This window comes from Oncorhynchus gorbuscha, linkage group LG01 (assembly GCF_021184085.1).
Source record: "Oncorhynchus gorbuscha isolate QuinsamMale2020 ecotype Even-year linkage group LG01, OgorEven_v1.0, whole genome shotgun sequence".
Classification (NCBI taxonomy): Eukaryota; Metazoa; Chordata; class Actinopteri; order Salmoniformes; family Salmonidae; genus Oncorhynchus; species Oncorhynchus gorbuscha.
The window spans coordinates 5,441,549-5,459,237 of NC_060173.1; the positions used below are offsets into that span (position 1 = coordinate 5,441,549).

The following is a 17,689-nucleotide window of genomic DNA, read 5'->3' on the forward strand; positions in this document are numbered from 1 at the left end:
GTCGAGATCCAAGGAGCCATGCTCGGCAGACACGAGCAGGAATTGTCTGCTGCTCGCCATGCCGTGGAGAACCTGGCCGCTCAGGTTTCCGACCTCTCTGGACAGTTCCAGAGTCTACGTCTCGTGCCACCTGTTACTTCCTGGCCTGCCGAGCCTCCAGAACCTAGGGTTAATAACCCACCTTGCTACTCCGGGCAGCCCACTGAGTGCCGCTCCTTTCTCACGCAGTGTGAGATTGTGTTCTCTCTCCAACCCAACACATACTCTAGAGAGAGAGCTCGGGTTGCTTACGTCATTTCACTCCTTACTGGCTGGGCTCGAGAATGGGGCACAGCTATCTGGGAGGCAAGGGCTGATTGCTCTAACAAATTCCAGAACTTTAAAGAGGAGATGATTCGGGTTTTTGACCGTTCAGTTTTTGGTGGGGAGGCTTCTAGGGCCCTGGCTTCCTTATGCCAAGGTGAACGGTCCATAACGGATTATTCTATTGAGTTTCGCACTCTTGCTGCCTCTAGTGAGTGGAACGAGCCGGCGCTGCTCGCTCGTTTTCTGGAGGGACTCCACGCAGTGGTTAAGGATGAGATTCTCTCCCGGGAGGTTCCTTCAGATGTGGACTCTTTGATTGCTCTCGCCATCCGCATAGAACGACGGGTAGATCTTCGTCACCGGGCTCGTGGAAGAGAGCTCGCATCAACGGTGTTTCCCTGCTCCGCATCGCAACCATCTCCCTCCTCTGGCTTTGAGACTGAGCCCATGCAGCTGGGAGGGATTCGCATCTCGAATAAGGAGAGGGAACGGAGGATCACCAACCGCCTGTGCCTCTATTGCGGAGTTGCTGGACATTTTGTTAATTTATGTCCAGTAAAAGCCAGAGCTCATCTGTAAGCGGAGGGCTACAGGTGAGCGCAACTACTCAAGTCTCTCCATCAAAGTCCTGTACTACTTTGTCGGTCCACCTACGCTGGACCGGTTCGGGTGCTACATGTAGTGCCTTGATAGACTCTGGGGCTGAGGGTTGTTTCATGGACGAAGCATGGGTTCGGAAACATGACATTCCTTTCAGAGAGTTAGAGAAGCCTACGCCCATGTTCGCCTTAGATGGTAGTCATCTTCCCAGTATCAGATTTGAGACACTACCTTTAACCCTCACAGTATCTGGTAACCACAGTGAGACTATTTCTTTTTTGATTTTCCGTTCACCGTTTACACCTGTTGTTTTGGGTCATCCCTGGCTAGTATGTCATAATCCTTCTATTAATTGGTCTAGTAATTCTATCCTATCCTGGAACGTTTCTTGTCATGTGAAGTGTTTAATGTCTGCCATCCCTCCCGTTTCTTCTGTCCCTACTTCTCAGGAGGAACCTGGCGATTTGACAGGAGTGCCGGAGGAATATCATGATCTGCGCACGGTCTTCAGTCGGTCCCGAGCCAACTCCCTTCCTCCTCACCGGTCGTATGATTGTAGTATTGATCTCCTTCCGGGGACCACTCCTCCTCGAGGTAGACTATACTCTCTGTCGGCTCCCGAACGTAAGGCTCTCGAGGATTATTTGTCTGTGTCTCTTGACGCCGGTACCATAGTGCCTTCTTCTTCTCCGGCCGGGGCGGGGTTCTTTTTGTTAAGAAGAAGGACGGTACTCTGCGCCCCTGCGTGGATTATCGAGGCTGAATGACATAACGGTTAAGAATCGTTATCCGCTTCCCCTTATGTCATCAGCCTTCGAGATTCTGCAGGGAGCCAGGTGCTTTACTAAGTTGGACCTTCGTAACGCTTACCATCTCATGCGCATCAGAGAGGGGACGAGTGGAAAACGGCGTTTAACACTCCGTTAGGGCATTTTGAGTACCGGGTTCTGCCGTTCGGTCTCGCCAATGCGCCAGCTGTTTTTCAGGCATTAGTTAATGATGTTCTGAGAGACATGCTGAACATTTTTGTTTTTGTCTATCTTGACGATATCCTGATTTTTTCTCCGTCACTCGAGATTCATGTTCAGCACGTTCGACGTGTTCTACAGCGCCTTTTAGAGAATTGTCTCTACGTAAAGGCTGAGAAGTGCTCTTTTCATGTCTCCTCCGTTACTTTTCTCGGTTCCGTTATTTCCGCTGAAGGCATTCAGATGGATTCCGCTAAGGTCCAAGCTGTCAGTGATTGGCCCGTTCCAAGGTCACGTGTCGAGTTGCAGCGCTTTTTAGGTTTCGCTAATTTCTATCGGCGTTTCATTCGTAATTTCGGTCAAGTTGCTGCCCCTCTCACAGCTCTTACTTCTGTCAAGACGTGTTTTAAGTGGTCCGGTTCCGCCCAGGGAGCTTTTGATCTTCTAAAAGAACGTTTTACGTCCGCTCCTATCCTCGTTACTCCTGACGTCACTAGACAATTCATTGTCGAGGTTGACGCTTCAGAGGTAGGCGTGGGAGCCATTCTATCCCAGCGCTTCCAGTCTGACGATAAGGTTCATCCTTGCGCTTATTTTTCTCATCGCCTGTCGCCATCTGAGCGCAACTATGATGTGGGTAACCGTGAACTGCTCGCCATCCGCTTAGCCCTAGGCGAATGGCGACAGTGGTTGGAGGGGGCGACCGTTCCTTTTGTCGTTTGGACAGACCATAAGAACCTTGAGTACATCCGTTCTGCCAAACGACTTAATGCCCGTCAAGCTCGTTGGGCGTTGTTTTTCGCTCGTTTCGAGTTTGTGATTTCTTACCGTCCGGGTAGCAAGAACACCAAGCCTGATGCCTTATCCCGTCTGTTTAGTTCTTCTGTGGCTTCTACTGATCCCGAGGGGATTCTTCCTTATGGGCGTGTTGTCGGGTTAACAGTCTGGGGAATTGAAAGACAGGTTAAGCAAGCACTCACGCACACTGCGTCGCCGCGCGCTTGTCCTAGTAACCTCCTTTTCGTTCCTGTTTCCACTCGTCTGGCTGTTCTTCAGTGGGCTCACTCTGCCAAGTTAGCTGGTCATCCCGGTGTTCGAGGCACTCTTGCGTCTATTCGCCAGCGCTTTTGGTGGCCGACTCAGGAGCGTGACACGCGCCGTTTCGTGGCTGCTTGTTCGGACTGCGCGCAGACTAAGTCGGGTAACTCTCCTCCTGCCGGTCGTCTCAGACCGCTCCCATTCCTTCTCGACCATGGTCTCACATTGCCTTAGACTTCATTACCGGTCTGCCTTTGTCTGCGGGAAGACTGTGATTCTGACGGTTGTCGATAGGTTCTCTAAGGCGGCACATTTCATTCCCCTCGCTAAACTTCCTTCCGCTAAGGAGACGGCACAAATCATTATTGAGAATGTATTCAGAATTCATGGCCTCCCGTTAGACGCCGTTTCAGACAGAGGCCCGCAATTCACGTCACAGTTTTGGAGGGAGTTCTGTCGTTTGATTGGTGCGTCCGTCAGTCTCTCTTCCGGGTTTCATCCCCAGTCTAACGGTCAAGCAGAGAGGGCCAATCAGACGATTGGTCGCATACTACGCAGCCTTTCTTTCAGAAACCCTGCGTCTTGGGCAGAACAGCTCCCCTGGGCAGAATACGCTCACAATTCGCTTCCTTCGTCTGCTACCGGGTTATCTCCGTTTCAGAGTAGTCTGGGTTACCAGCCTCCTCTGTTCTCATCCCAGCTTGCCGAGTCCAGCGTTCCCTCCGCTCAAGCGTTTGTCCAACGTTGTGAGCGCACCTGGAGGAGGGTGAGGTCTGCACTTTGCCGTTACAGGGCACAGACGGTGAGAGCCGCCAATAAACGCAGGATTAAGAGTCCAAGGTATTGTTGCGGCCAGAGAGTGTGGCTTTCCACTCGCAACCTTCCTCTTACGACAGCTTCTCGTAAGTTGACTCCGCGGTTCATTGGTCCGTTCCGTGTCTCCCAGGTCGTCAATCCTGTCGCTGTGCGACTGCTTCTTCCGCGACATCTTCGTCGCGTCCATCCTGTCTTCCATGTCTCCTGTGTTAAGCCCTTTCTTCGCACCCCCGTTCGTCTTCCCTCCCCCTCCCGTCCTTGTCGAGCGCACCTATTTACAAGGTACATAAGATCATGGACATGCGTTCTCGGGGACGGGGTCACCAATACCTAGTGGATTGGGAGGGTTACGGTCCTGAGGAGAGGAGTTGGGTTCCGTCTCGGGACGTGCTGGACCGTTCACTCATCGATGATTTCCTCCGTTGCCGCCAGGATTCCTCCTCGAGTGCGCCAGGAGGCGCTCGGTGAGTGGGGGTACTGTCATGTTTGTCATTTATTATCATGTCTTGTCCCTGTGCTCCCCATGCTATTCGTTTCCCTCTGCTGGTCTTATTTGGTTCTTTCCCTCCTTCTATCCCTCTCTCTCCCCTCCCTCTCTCACTCTCTCGCTCTCTCTTCTCTCTATCGTTCCGTTCCTGCTCCCAGCTGTTCCTATTCCCCTAATCATCATTTAGTCTTCCCACACCTGTTCCCGATCCTTTCCCCTGATTAGAGTCCCTATTTATTCCTTTGTGTTCCGTTCCTGTCCCGTCGGTTCCTTGTTTAGTATTCACCATGCTGTGATTGCGTTTCGCCCTGTCCTGTCGTGTTTTTGCTGTGATTGTGTATCGCCCTGTCCTGTCGTGTTTTTTGCCTTCATCAGATGCTGCGTGTGAGCAGGTGTCTCTATCAACTACGGCCTGCGCCTACCCGAAGCGACCTGCAGTCTGTGGCCGCTTCTCCAGTTATTCCCCTCTACAGACTAGAGGATTTTTGTTATTCCCTGTTTGGATTTAAATAAACTCTGTTTCTGTTAAGTCGCTTTTGGGTCCTCTTTCACCCGCATGACACAGGACAGGAACGGAACACAAAGGAAGAAATAGGGACTCTAATCAGGGGAAAGGATCGGGAACAGGTGTGGGAAGACTAAATGATTGATTAGGGGAATAGGAACAGCTGGGAGCAGGAACGGAACGATAGAGAGAAGAGAGAGCGAGAGAGTGAGAGAGGGAGGGGGAGAGAGAGGGATAGAAAGAGGGAAAGAACCTAATAAGACCAGCAGAGGGAAACGAATAGAATGGGAAGCACAGGGACAAGACAAGATAATAAATGACAAAACATGACAGAGAGACTGTTCTATATCTACACCACACACCCCTCACGCCCTGCTCTGCTGAGCCAGTCTGGAGAGAGAGACTGGTCTATATCTACACCCCTCACACCCTGCCCTGCTGAGCCAGTCTGGAGAGAGAGACTGGTTTATATCTACACCACACACCCTGCCCTGCTGAGCCAGTCTGGAGAGAGAGACTGGTCTATATCTTCACCACACACCCCTGCCCTGCTGAGCCAGTCTGGAGAGAGAGAGACTGGTCTATATCTACACCACACACCCTGCCCTGCTGAGCCAGTCTGGAGAGAGAGACTGTTCTATATCTTCACCACACACCCCTGCCCTGCTGAGCCAGTCTGGAGAGAGACTGGTCTATATCTACACCACACACCCTGCCCTGCTGAGCCAGTCTGGAGAGAGACTGGTCTATATGTTCACCACACACCCCTGCCCTGCTGAGCCAGTCTGGAGAGAGAGACTGGTTTATATCTACACCACACACCCCTGCCCTGCTGAGCCAGTCTGGAGAGAGACTGGTCTATATGTTCACCACACACCCCTGCCCTGCTGAGCCAGTCTGGAGAGAGAGACTGGTCTATATCTACACCACACACCCCTGCCCTGCTGAGCCAGTCTGGAGAGAGAGACTGGTCTATATGTTCACCACACACCCTGCCCTGCTGAGCCAGTCTGGAGAGAGAGACTGGTCTATATGTTCACCACACACCCCTGCCCTGCTGAGCCAGTCTGGAGAGAGAGACTGGTCTATATCTTCACCACACACCCCTGCCCTGCTGAGCCAGTCTGGAGAGAGAGACTGGTCTATATCTTCACCACACACCACTGCCCTGCTGAGCCAGTCTGGAGAGAGAGACTGGCAGCATAGTATTTATATCAGCCCTCTGATTACAATTAAGAGCAAAACGTGCCACTCTGTTCTGGACCAGCTGCAGCTTAACTAGGTCTTTCCTTGCAGCACTGGACCACACGACTGGACAATAGTCAAGATAAAATGACACTAGAACCTGCAGAACTTCTCTTTATTACGGACAGACCTCCCCATCTTTACAACCATTGCATCTATATGTTTTCACCATGACATTTTACAATCTAAGGTAACACCAAGTAATTTAGTCTCCTCAACTTGTTCAACAGCCACACCATTCATTCATTACCAGATTCAGCTGAGGTCTATAATTTCGGGAATGATTTGTACCAAATACAAACGCTCTTAGTTTCAGAGATGTTCAAGGACCAGTTTATTACTGGCCACCCATTCCAAAACTGACGGCAGCTCTTCGTTAAGGGTTTCAGTGATTTCATTAACTGTGGTTGCTGATGCGTGTATGTTTGACTGTTATAATATTATAATGTTTGAATGTTATAATGTAATATTGTAATAAGCCAAGCAGCCACAAGGAGGTCCCATTTCAAGGCAACAGCCACCGGACGCGCGGAATAGATATACCCATAATGCACAGAGACTTCACACTTGAAGAAGTATGGAGATTCCTGTCGGCACGTAGCCGCTATTTTCTCTCTCTCCGCTACTTTTTCCTGTATATTTTTCATATTTATTAACTGGGTCGCAAATGAAGAGACAGAGGCCAAAGTGAAGAGTGGATATAAAGCATATTGGATGTCATGGCAGCTTCTGAACTATACTCCAAGGTAGGATAATATGATTAGTAGGTGTCTGACAGTGGCATGTAAGTTAGTAGGGACTATAGGATCATTTACGGATAGAGACAACAGTTAAATGGAGTTACGCTATTTTAACAACGTTGGCCTCAGTTTTGTTCTCACAGTTAATTTGTGTGCCTTCATATAACGTTAGATCATTGCGATAGACTTTTTGCTAAATGTCAATAACTGCCACAGACAGTGAAGAGTGATGACACAGCTGTGGAAAGTTAAAGTTACTCGGTGTAAATCGCCTCGATTTTACGAGAATGAGAGTTGAGCGTTCCTCAACTACTTTGTGAGTTGCATCAAGATTATAAAGTTATTAGTAACATCAATGGTTTTGTTGGTGAGAAATGTCAATGATGATTATTGGCTAAATAAGTAATGTTGTCATCTCATCCATAGTGATATTAAATTGTATATCCGAAGAGAATGGTCACAGATGTTTGTTTTTTTAAATGGCATTGATCATTTAGATTAGACTAGAATGCAGTTGTGTATCCAGAATAGATTCTGACTGTATTCTTGTTCACAAACTTCCTGTATAAATTTAAGACACCGCAGAGCCGGCGCAAAATATGTCTGGGAAAATGTACCACAATCCAGGAATGAGACATCAGTTATACTCTGAATTGTCCCATTATCCAAACTCTTTCACCGAGAAGATTGAAAATGCATTTCTAATCCCTGGATTGGGATTACATCCGTTTCTTCAGAAGCTGACCCGAGTGTAGCTGTAAGCAAGCATAGGGGTCTGAATCTATTCTGGATAGCAGTAGTGCAACATTGTCCTTATGTTGACATTTCTATGCATTAACCCGTGTCTCGCTACTCCCTCTGTATAATTAGACTAGATCATAGTTAAGTCCTAGATGTAGGTGTTACGTTGTTGACATGTCCTTGCATTAACCCGTGTCTCGCTACTCCCTCTGTATAATTAGACTAGATCATAGTTAAGTCCTAGATGTAGGTGTTACGTTGTTGACATGTCCTTGCATTAACCCGTGTCTCGCTACTCCCTCTGTATAATTAGACTAGATCATAGTTAAGTCCTAGATGTAGGTGTTACGTTGTTGACATGTCCTTGCATTAACCCGTGTCTCGCTACTCCCTCTGTATAATTAGACTAGATCATAGTTAAGTCCTAGATGTAGGTGTTACGTTGTTGACATGTCCTTGCATTAACCCGTGTCTCGCTACTCCCTCTGTATAATTAGACTAGATCATAGTTAAGTCCTAGATGTAGGTGTTACGTTGTTGACATGTCCTTGCATTAACCCGTGTCTCGCTACTCCCTCTGTATAATTAGACTAGATCATAGTTAAGTCCTAGATGTAGGTGTTACGTTGTTGACATGTCCTTGCATTAACCCGTGTCTCGCTACTCCCTCTGTATAATTAGACTAGATCATAGTTAAGTCCTAGATGTAGGTGTTACGTTGTTGACATGTCCTTGCATTAACCCGTGTCTCGCTACTCCCTCTGTATAATTAGACTAGATCATAGTTAAGTCCTAGATGTAGGTGTTACGTTGTTGACATGTCCTTGCATTAACCCGTGTCTCGCTACTCCCTCTGTATAATTAGACTAGATCATAGTTAAGTCCTAGATGTAGGTGTTACGTTGTTGACATGTCCTTGCATTAACCCGTGTCTCGCTACTCCCTCTGTATAATTAGACTAGATCATAGTTAAGTCCTAGATGTAGGTGTTACGTTGTTGACATGTCCTTGCATTAACCCGTGTCTCGCTACTCCCTCTGTATAATTAGACTAGATCATAGTTAAGTCCTAGATGTAGGTGTTACGTTGTTGACATGTCCTTGCATTAACCCGTGTCTCGCTACTCCCTCTGTATAATTAGACTAGATCATAGTTAAGTCCTAGATGTAGGTGTTACGTTGTTGACATGTCCTTGCATTAACCCGTGTCTCGCTACTCCCTCTGTATAATTAGACTAGATCATAGTTAAGTCCTAGATGTAGGTGTTACGTTGTTGACATGTCCTTGCATTAACCCGTGTCTCGCTACTCCCTCAGTATGCCCGGGTCTGGCTCTCAGATGCTGTGGAGGCATGGAAACCAGCAGAGCTCACCACGGACTACACTCCTGGAGACAGGACTCTGTGTCTACAGCTGGAGGATGGCACTGTGAGAGAGGAGCTGGGTCTGGAGGGGTGGAGGGATGGGTCTGGAGGGGTGGAGGGATGGGTCTGGAGGGGTGGAGGGATGGGTCTGGAGGGGTGGTGAGATGGGTCTGGAGGGGTGGTGAGATGGGTCTGGAGGGGTGGAGGGATGGGTCTGGAGGGGTGGAGAGATGGGTCTGGAGGGGTGGAGGGATGGGTCTGGAGGGGTGGTGAGATGGGTCTGGAGGGGTGGAGGGATGGGTCTGGAGGGGTGGAGGGATGGGTCTGGAGGGGTGGAGGGATGGGTCTGGAGGGGTGGAGGGATGGGTCTGGAGGGGTGGTGAGATGGGTCTGGAGGGGTGGTGAGATGGGTCTCTGGGTCTAGAGGGGTGGAGAGATGGGTCTGGAGGGGTGGAGAGATGGGTCTCGTTGGAATAGAAAGAAGGAACATTTGGATAAATACCGGGGAAGGGTTTTGACTATGGCTGTTACTGTGGTGGGCAAGTCCTCAGAATGTAAATAATATTTGTTTTATCCTGTTTTATTTATGTACCTGGTTGATACATTTACTTCAGACTAAACAGTTGTTGCTAAAGTTAGTTACCACCTTGACGTGAGTAAGGGAAAGCTTCACACTACATCTCCAGTGTTGGACACATGTTCCTAAGTAGCCTAAACATGAGATGTTTTTTAGATCAAGCTAGATACAGGGACTGAAACGTAAGAGGCCACAACACCTACGGTGCTTTTACTCCAAACCTTTTTGCTGTTGCACTGCAGCTGGCGGTTCAAGTTGAGGCATGTACTTCAGGTATGGAAATAAGCCCAAGATGTTATCTGAGTGGTTGGGCAGAAGAGGATCACCATTTCAACTCTCTATTTAATGGACACATGGAGGAAAGACTAATTACACTATAAGGAGTTCAGTATTTAATGGACACATGGAGGAGAGACTAATTACACTATCTAGCTTGCACTAATTTCCGGTGCTTGTCTAGTGAATATATATGTTTGTTATTGTTATTTTTGGGGTGTTGCTTTCATCTGACTGCGGTTGTTTTCTTCCAGAACGTGGAACACAAGATCGACCCCCAGACCAACAGTTTACCCCCGCTAAGGAACCCTGATATCCTGGTGGGGGAGAATGACCTGACAGCTCTCAGCTACCTCCACGAACCAGCAGTTCTACACAACCTCAAAGTGCGCTTCGTGGAGTCCAAGATCATCTACACCTACTGCGGTAAAGACACACTCACACTCCATCTACACCTACTGTGGTAAAGACACACTCACACTCCATCTACACCTACTGTGGTAAAGACACACTCACACTCCATCTACACCTACTGCGGTAAAGACACACTCACACTCCATCTACACCTACTGCGGTAAAGAGACACTCACACTCCATCTACACCTACTGCGGTAAAGACACACTCACACTCCATCTACACCTACTGCGGTAAAGAGACACTCACACTCCATCTACACCTACTGCGGTAAAGAGACACTCACACTCCATCTACACCTACTGCGGTAAAGAGACACTCACACTCCCAAGTCCATCTACACCTACTGCGGTAAAGACACACTCACACTCCATCTACACCTACTGCGGTAAAGAGACACTCACACTCCCAAGTCCATCTACACCTACTGCGGTAAAGACACACTCACACTCCCAAGTCCATCTACACCTACTGCGGTAAAGAGACACTCACACTCCATCTACACCTACTGCAGTAAAGACACACTCCCAAGTCCATCTATACCTACTGCGGTAAAGAAACACTCACACTCCATCTACACCTACTGTGGTAAAGACACACTCACACTCCCAAGTCCATCTACACCTACTGCGGTAAAGACACACTCCCAAGTCCATCTACACCTACTGCGGTAAAGACACACTCCCAAGTCCATCTACACCTACTGCGGTAAAGACACACTCACACTCCCAAGTCCATCTACACCTACTGCGGTAAAGACACACTCCCAAGTCCATCTACACCTACTGCGGTAAAGACACACTCCCAAGTCCATCTACACCTACTGCGGTAAAGACACACTCCCAAGTCCATCTACACGTGTTGCAGGTAAAAACTAAAGCCTTTGACTCTGTTCTGGTGACTCACTGTAGACTTTGGAGTCCTGTTCACAGGACTGTCAGTTCCGTTCGAGGTAATATAGATAATCTAGTAATATAATATAGTGTCGATCATATATTCAGAAGTCCTGACATTCTGACCTACCGTTCAGAATGTTCTACCTAAATAGGCTTCTTTTAACCGCTGTAAATATGCAATTGTGGTGGAGCTGCAGAGTTTTTTTTTTATCGGGAAATATCATGTGGAAATTAGATCATTGTTGTTATTTCTGTATCTGGCAAAATATTTGTTGTTAACTGCTGTCAGACCTGGGCTATTTGAAATGTTTGAAATTCTTTGTGTGTGTGCGCGTGTGTGTGCGCGTGTGTGTGTGTGTGTTTTGATACATCATGTCGCTGATTCGTTAATGTGAATTCATTCAGGCATCGTGTTGGTTGCTATCAACCCCTATGAGAGCATACCCATCTATGACCATGACATCATCAACGCCTACAGTGGACAGAACATGGGCGACATGGATCCTCACATCTTCGCTGTGGCAGAGGAGGCTTACAAACAGATGGCCAGGTCTGTCAGTCACTCGGCTCAATGCTTCGTCCTTGCTTCCTTCCTCTCTTGACGTGATTAGACAGGTCTCCATCACGTGACTTTCAGCTGTCCAGTCATGCAACATCAGTGATGGCTTCAAGGAAGGCTGTTCTATCTTGTTTTTCTTCTTCTAGAGATCAGAGGAACCAGTCTATCATAGTGAGTGGGGAGTCTGGGGCTGGTAAGACAGTCTCTGCTAAGTATGCCATGAGGTACTTTGCTACAGTCAGTGGGTCCTCCAGCGAGGCTAATGTGGAGGACAGAGTGCTGGCCTCCAGCCCCATCATGGAGGTAAAGAGACCACCGGTCTGTCTTTCAATTCAGTAAACTTTATTGATCCTAGAAGGGCAATCGTTGTTGTAAGTCAAAAAGGCAAAAATGTTGTGAAGTTTTCAGATAGAGCTGACTACACATCAGTGACATGCTTGTTTCTAGAGGATATACAGTATATCTATCAGAAGGTTCTACGACGTTTTGCCCTGCAGAACATGGCCCACATCTACTTGTCTGTAGCCAACTACCCAAATGATACCCGGAGCTCGTTCATTCTGGGTTTTTCCCGCCCCTCCCTCTAGGCCATCGGGAATGCAAAGACGACTAGAAACGACAACAGCAGTCGCTTTGGCAAGTACATCCAGATTGGATTCGACAGAAACTACCACATCATCGGGGCCAACATGAGAACGTACTTGCTGGAGAAATCTAGAGTGGTGTTTCAGGTGAGGTCCAATACGTGGACTGTATTTGGTATGGCTGGAGTTCAGGGTGTGTTCTTTAGGGCAAACGGTAGCTACCTGTTTCATACCTACTCAACATGACCTCATTTCTAAGTTTCTCATCTGTAAAAAAAATAAATAATACTAATTCTTCACTGCATGTTGACTGGGGGTTTTGCTACAGCTGAGGTCCTCGTTCCTCTTCTTCCTAATGAATTATGGGGCTTTACGATTTTCTAACAAACACATTCCTGAAGAGAAAGAGGTAGTGTGCCACTGGCCCAGTCTGTCTTATTTTTAAAACTCGATTTGATTATACACTTTGTTGTCTTTGCAGGCTACCGAGGAGAGGAATTACCATATCTTCTACCAACTGTGTGCCTCCTCACACCTTCCTGAGTTCAAACCTCTCCAGTTAGGTATGGTGTGTTGGTCCCATGTTTTACGAGCGGAAATTAAATATCCCAGAAATGTTCCATGCGCACAAAAAAAATACTAATTTCTCTCAAATGTTCTGCACAAATTTGTTTACATCCCCCTTAGTGAGCATTTGTCCTTTGCCAAGATAATCCATCCACCTGACAGGTGTGGCATATCAAGAAGCTGATTAAACAGCACGGTCATTACACCGGTGCACCTTGTGCCGGGGGACAAATCTAAGGCCACTCTAAAATGTGCCGTTTTGTCACACAACACAATGCCACAGATGTGTCAAGTTGAGAGCTCATGCATTTGGCATGCTGACTACAGGAATGTCCACCAGAGCTGTTGCCAGATAATTTCATGTTAATTTCTCTACCATAAGCCGCCTCCAACGTTGTTTTAGAGAATTTGGCTGAACGTCCCACTGGCCTCCCAACCACAGACTACATGTATGGAGTCATGTGGGCGAATGGTTTGCTGATGTCAGCGTTGTGAACAGAGTGCCCCATGGTAGCAGTGGGATTATGGTACGGGCAGGAATAAGCTACGGGACAATGAACACAATTGCATTTTATCGATGGCAATTTGAATGCCCGAGATACCGCGACGAGATCCTGAGGCCTGTTGTCGTGCCATTCATCCACCTCCATCACCTCATGTTTCAGCATGATAATGCACAGACCCATGTCACAAGAATCTGTACACAATTCCTGGAGGCTGAAAAGGTCCCAGTTCGTCCATGGCCTGCACTCTCACCAGACATGTCAACCATTGAGCATGAATAGGATCAAAGTGTATTACAGTGCGTTCCAGTTCCCGCCAATATCCAGCAACTTCACACAGCCATTGAAGAGGAGTGGGGACCACATTCCATAGGACACAATCAACAGCCTGATCAACTCTATGTGAACGAGATGTGTCACGCTGCATGAGGCAAATGGTGGTCACACCAGATACTGACTGGTTTTCTGATCCACGCCAGATACTGACTGGTTTTATGATCCACGCCCCTACCTTTAAGGTATCTGTGACCAACAGATGCATATCTGTATTCCCAGTTATGTGAAATCCATAGATTAGGGCCCAATGAATTAATGTAAATTATATTAACTGTAATTTAGTAAAATCTTCAAAATTGCTGCATGTTAGGTTTTATATTTTTGTTCAGTATATATTATACACCAAGGCTCTCCAAACTTGTTCCTGATGACCTGCTGTCCTGCAGGTTTTTGCTTCAACCCTAATCTAGGGTTAGTTACAACTGGGGTTGGAGTGAAAGCCTACAGGAGGGTATCTCTCCAGGAACAGGGTTGGAGTGAAAACCTACAGGAGGGTATCTCTCCAGGAACAGGGTTGGAGTGAAAACCTACAGGAGGGTATCTCTCCAGGAACAGGGTTGGAGTGAAAGCCTACAGGAGGGTATCTCTCCAGGAACAGGGTTGGAGTGAAAACCTACAGGAGGGTATCTCTCCAGGAACAGGGTTGGAGTGAAAACCTACAGGAGGGTATCTCTCCAGGAACAGGGTTGGAGTGAAAACCTACAGGAGGGTATCTCTCCAGGAACAGGGTTGGAGTGAAAACCTACAGGAGGGTATCTCTCCAGGAACAGGGTTGGAGTGAAAACCTACAGGAGGGTTTCTCTCCAGGAACAGGGTTGGAGTGAAAACCTACAGGAGGGTTTCTCTCCAGGAACAGGGTTGGAGTGAGAACCTACAGGAGGGTTTCTCTCCAGGAACAGGGTTGGAGTGAGAACCTACAGGAGGGTATCTCTCCAGGAACAGGGTTGGAGTGAAAACCTACAGGAGGGTATCTCTCCAGGAACAGGGTTGGAGTGAAAACCTACAGGAGGGTATCTCTCCAGGAACAGGGTTGGAGTGAAAACCTACAGGAGGGTATCTCTCCAGGAACAGGGTTGGAGTGAGAACCTACAGGAGGGTATCTCTCCAGGAACAGGGTTGGAGTGAGAACCTACAAGAGGGTTTCTCTCCAGGAACAGGGTTGGAGTGAGAACCTACAGGAGGGTCTCTCTCCAGGAACAGGGTTGGAGTGAGAACCTACAGGAGGGTATCTCCAGGAACAGGGTTGGAGTGAAAACCTACAGGAGGGTATCTCTCCAGGCACAGGGTTGGAGTGAGAACCTACAGGAGGGTATCTCTCCAGGAACAGGGTTGGAGTGAGAACCTACAGGAGGGTATCTCTCCAGGAACAGGGTTGGAGTGAAAACCTACAGGAGGGTTTCTCTCCAGGAACAGGGTTGGAGTGAAAACCTACAGGAGGGTATCTCTCCAGGAACAGGGTTGGAGTGAGAACCTACAGGAGGGTATATCTCCAGGAACAGGGTTGGGCAGCCAAGTTATACATAAATATAAGTATTCCTCTGAGTAAACAAAAGTAGTGTTTTTGTTCTCTATAATCTTACCACTCATGCTTCCATCCAGAGCGTGGAATGCTGTTGTCACGGCAACAGAAAGTTGTGCACTCCATCCAGAGCGTGGAATGCTGTTGTCACGGCAACAGAAAGTCGTGCACTCCATCCAGAGCGTGGAATGCTGCTGTCACGGCAACAGAAAGTCGTGCACTCCACCCAGAGAGTGGAATACTGTTGTCACGGCAACAGAAAATCAAACCATTGTGTGCAGCTATTCCCATATGTATGAAAGGAACATGTTTGTCTCCACACAGGGTGGTTTGATGGAATATCCTTAATGAAATGGCATCCCAAATCAGGTTGTCATGCTAACTCATTGCAGGCTCCCATAAACATGTTTGAATGATTGATTCATAGGAAATCTATGGCAGGTCGATGAGGCTGTTGTTGTTGTGTATGGTTCCTGTCTGCAGGTAATGCTGATGATTTCCACTGTACCAATCAGGGAGGAAGCCCTGTCATAGAGGGAGTAGACGATGCCAAAGAGATGCGCAGCACCAGGAAGGCTTTCTCTCACTGCTTAAACAGGCTGTGGAAGGTGGGGCCAGGGGACCTATAAGGTAACCTGCTCATAGAACACCCTGCTCCTATAGTACCCTTCTCCTATAGCACCCTGCTCCTATAGCACCCTGCTCCTATAGTACCCTGCTCCTATAGTACCCTGCTCCTATAGTACCCCTGCTCCTTCTCTGAGTGGGCCAGGTGACCTATAGCACCTTTGTGAGTGGGCCAGGTGACCTATAGTACCTGCTCCCTATAGCACCCTGCTCCTATAGTACCCTTCTCCTATAGTGCTCCTATAGCACCCTGCTCCTATAGTACCCTGCTCCCATAGCTCCTACCTGCTCCTTCTCTGAAGTTCCTATAGCACCCTGCTCCTATAGCACCCTGCTCTACCCCTGCTCCTCCCTGCTCCTATAGTACCCTGCTCTATAGCACCCTGCTCCCTGTACCCTGCTCCTATAGCACCCCTGCTCCTATAGTACCCTGCTCCTATAGTACCCTGCTCCTTCTCTGAGTGGGCCAGCTGACCTATAGCACCCTGCTCCTTCTCTGAGTTGGACTGATTAAAAACACTCACATCATCACTTTGGTAACAGCCGTACCTTCACCAATGATGATTGAGAGACAGAGAGACAGACAGAGAGACAGAGAGACAGAGAGACAGAGAGACAGAGAGACAGAGAGACAGACAGACAGACAGACAGACAGACAGACAGACAGACAGACAGACAGACAGACAGACAGACAGACAGACAGACAGACAGACAGACAGACAGACAGACAGACAGACAGACAGACAGACAGACAGACAACATCGAGTCATAACAGTTCGTAGTAATGACCTGATGATCTTATTTTCACAACGACACATTCCCCAGCACCAGTCAAAACAATCTGCAGAAGCATGGATTCCGATTGGTCAGATCAAGCGATGACAATAACTTATCACGAGTTCTTCCTGTTTGAGTTTCTGCCTATAGGAAGGGAGGAGCAAGAATGTGGATGTTGTTGTTATTGTTGTTTTGGTGTTCAGTTTGTTTACTCTCAGTCAAGTCAAAGGACAGCGCGGATGGCTGCTGTGTGTGTGTGTGTGTGTGTGTGTGTGTGTGTGTGTGTGTGTGTGTGTGTGTGTGTGTGTGTGTGTGTGTGTGTGTGTGTGTGTGTGTGTGTGTGCGTGCGTGTGTGCGCGTGTGCGTGTGTGTGTGTGTGTGTGTGTGTGTGTGTGTGTGTGTGTGTGTGTGTGTGTGCGTGCGTGCGTGCGTGCGTGTGTGTGTGCGTGCGTGCGTGCGTGTGTGCGTGTGCGTGCGTGTGCGTGTGCGTCTGTGTGTGTGTGTATGTATGTGTGTATGTGTGTATGTGTGTGTGTGTGTGCGTGTGTGCGTGCGTGCGTGCGTGCGTGCGTGTGTGTGTGTGTGTGTGTGTGTGCGTTGCGGTGCTGACAGAGGTGGACCAGAGCGAGCGTCAGCAGTAGATACCAACTCTACTGCTGAGGTTGACATGAACGATCCTGAAGTGAAGTCAGGTCACCTCAGAGCTTCTGTCTGTCTGCCTCGTTCACCTCTCTCTTCTGGACAGAAGGCTTTCAGAGGATGGTGGGTCAACAGACCCACATAGCAGTAGGTGTGGCAGACAGACGGACGGACGGACGGACAGACGGACAGACAGACAGACAGACAGACAGACAGACAGACAGACAGACAGACAGACAGACAGACAGACAGACAGACAGACAGACAGACAGACAGACAGACAGACAGACAGACAGACAGACAGACAGACAGAAGGCTTTCAGAGGATGGTAGGTGTGGCTTATTTCTGGGAGGGACTTGGATCTCACTTCCTTTCATGTTTTTAGATACCGCAGTGATATCAAACCCTTTGTTGACTATTGGGCTTCTAACGAAGGGACGTGCTGTATTTGAAATGAATCTCCTCCGTCGGTCTGGGTAAAGAGATATTGTTTCCTGTCACAGGGAGAAAGGCAGAGGGAGAGAAAACAATCTGCCGTTTGGCCAAGTGACATGATGAGAAGACACCATGTACAAAAAACCAACAGTAGCCTGCTTCGTCTTGC

The 17,689-nt window shown here is 48.2% G+C and overlaps 1 protein-coding gene across 1 annotated transcript in view; it reads left to right on the forward strand.

The window, feature by feature from the left end:
- Positions 1-6,529: 6,529 nt before the first annotated feature.
- The window catches only part of LOC124031605 (unconventional myosin-Va-like), a 73,414-nt gene continuing 62,254 nt past the window's right edge, over positions 6,530-17,689 (forward strand). The window contains exons 1-8 of the mRNA XM_046343057.1: positions 6,530-6,711; positions 8,763-8,873; positions 9,917-10,088; positions 11,379-11,523; positions 11,679-11,835; positions 12,120-12,263; positions 12,598-12,679; positions 15,525-15,616. Coding sequence (XP_046199013.1) covers positions 6,685-6,711; positions 8,763-8,873; positions 9,917-10,088; positions 11,379-11,523; positions 11,679-11,835; positions 12,120-12,263; positions 12,598-12,679; positions 15,525-15,616 — 930 coding nt within the window. The 5' untranslated portion in view covers positions 6,530-6,684. The remainder of the gene's footprint in view (positions 6,712-8,762; positions 8,874-9,916; positions 10,089-11,378; positions 11,524-11,678; positions 11,836-12,119; positions 12,264-12,597; positions 12,680-15,524; positions 15,617-17,689) is intronic.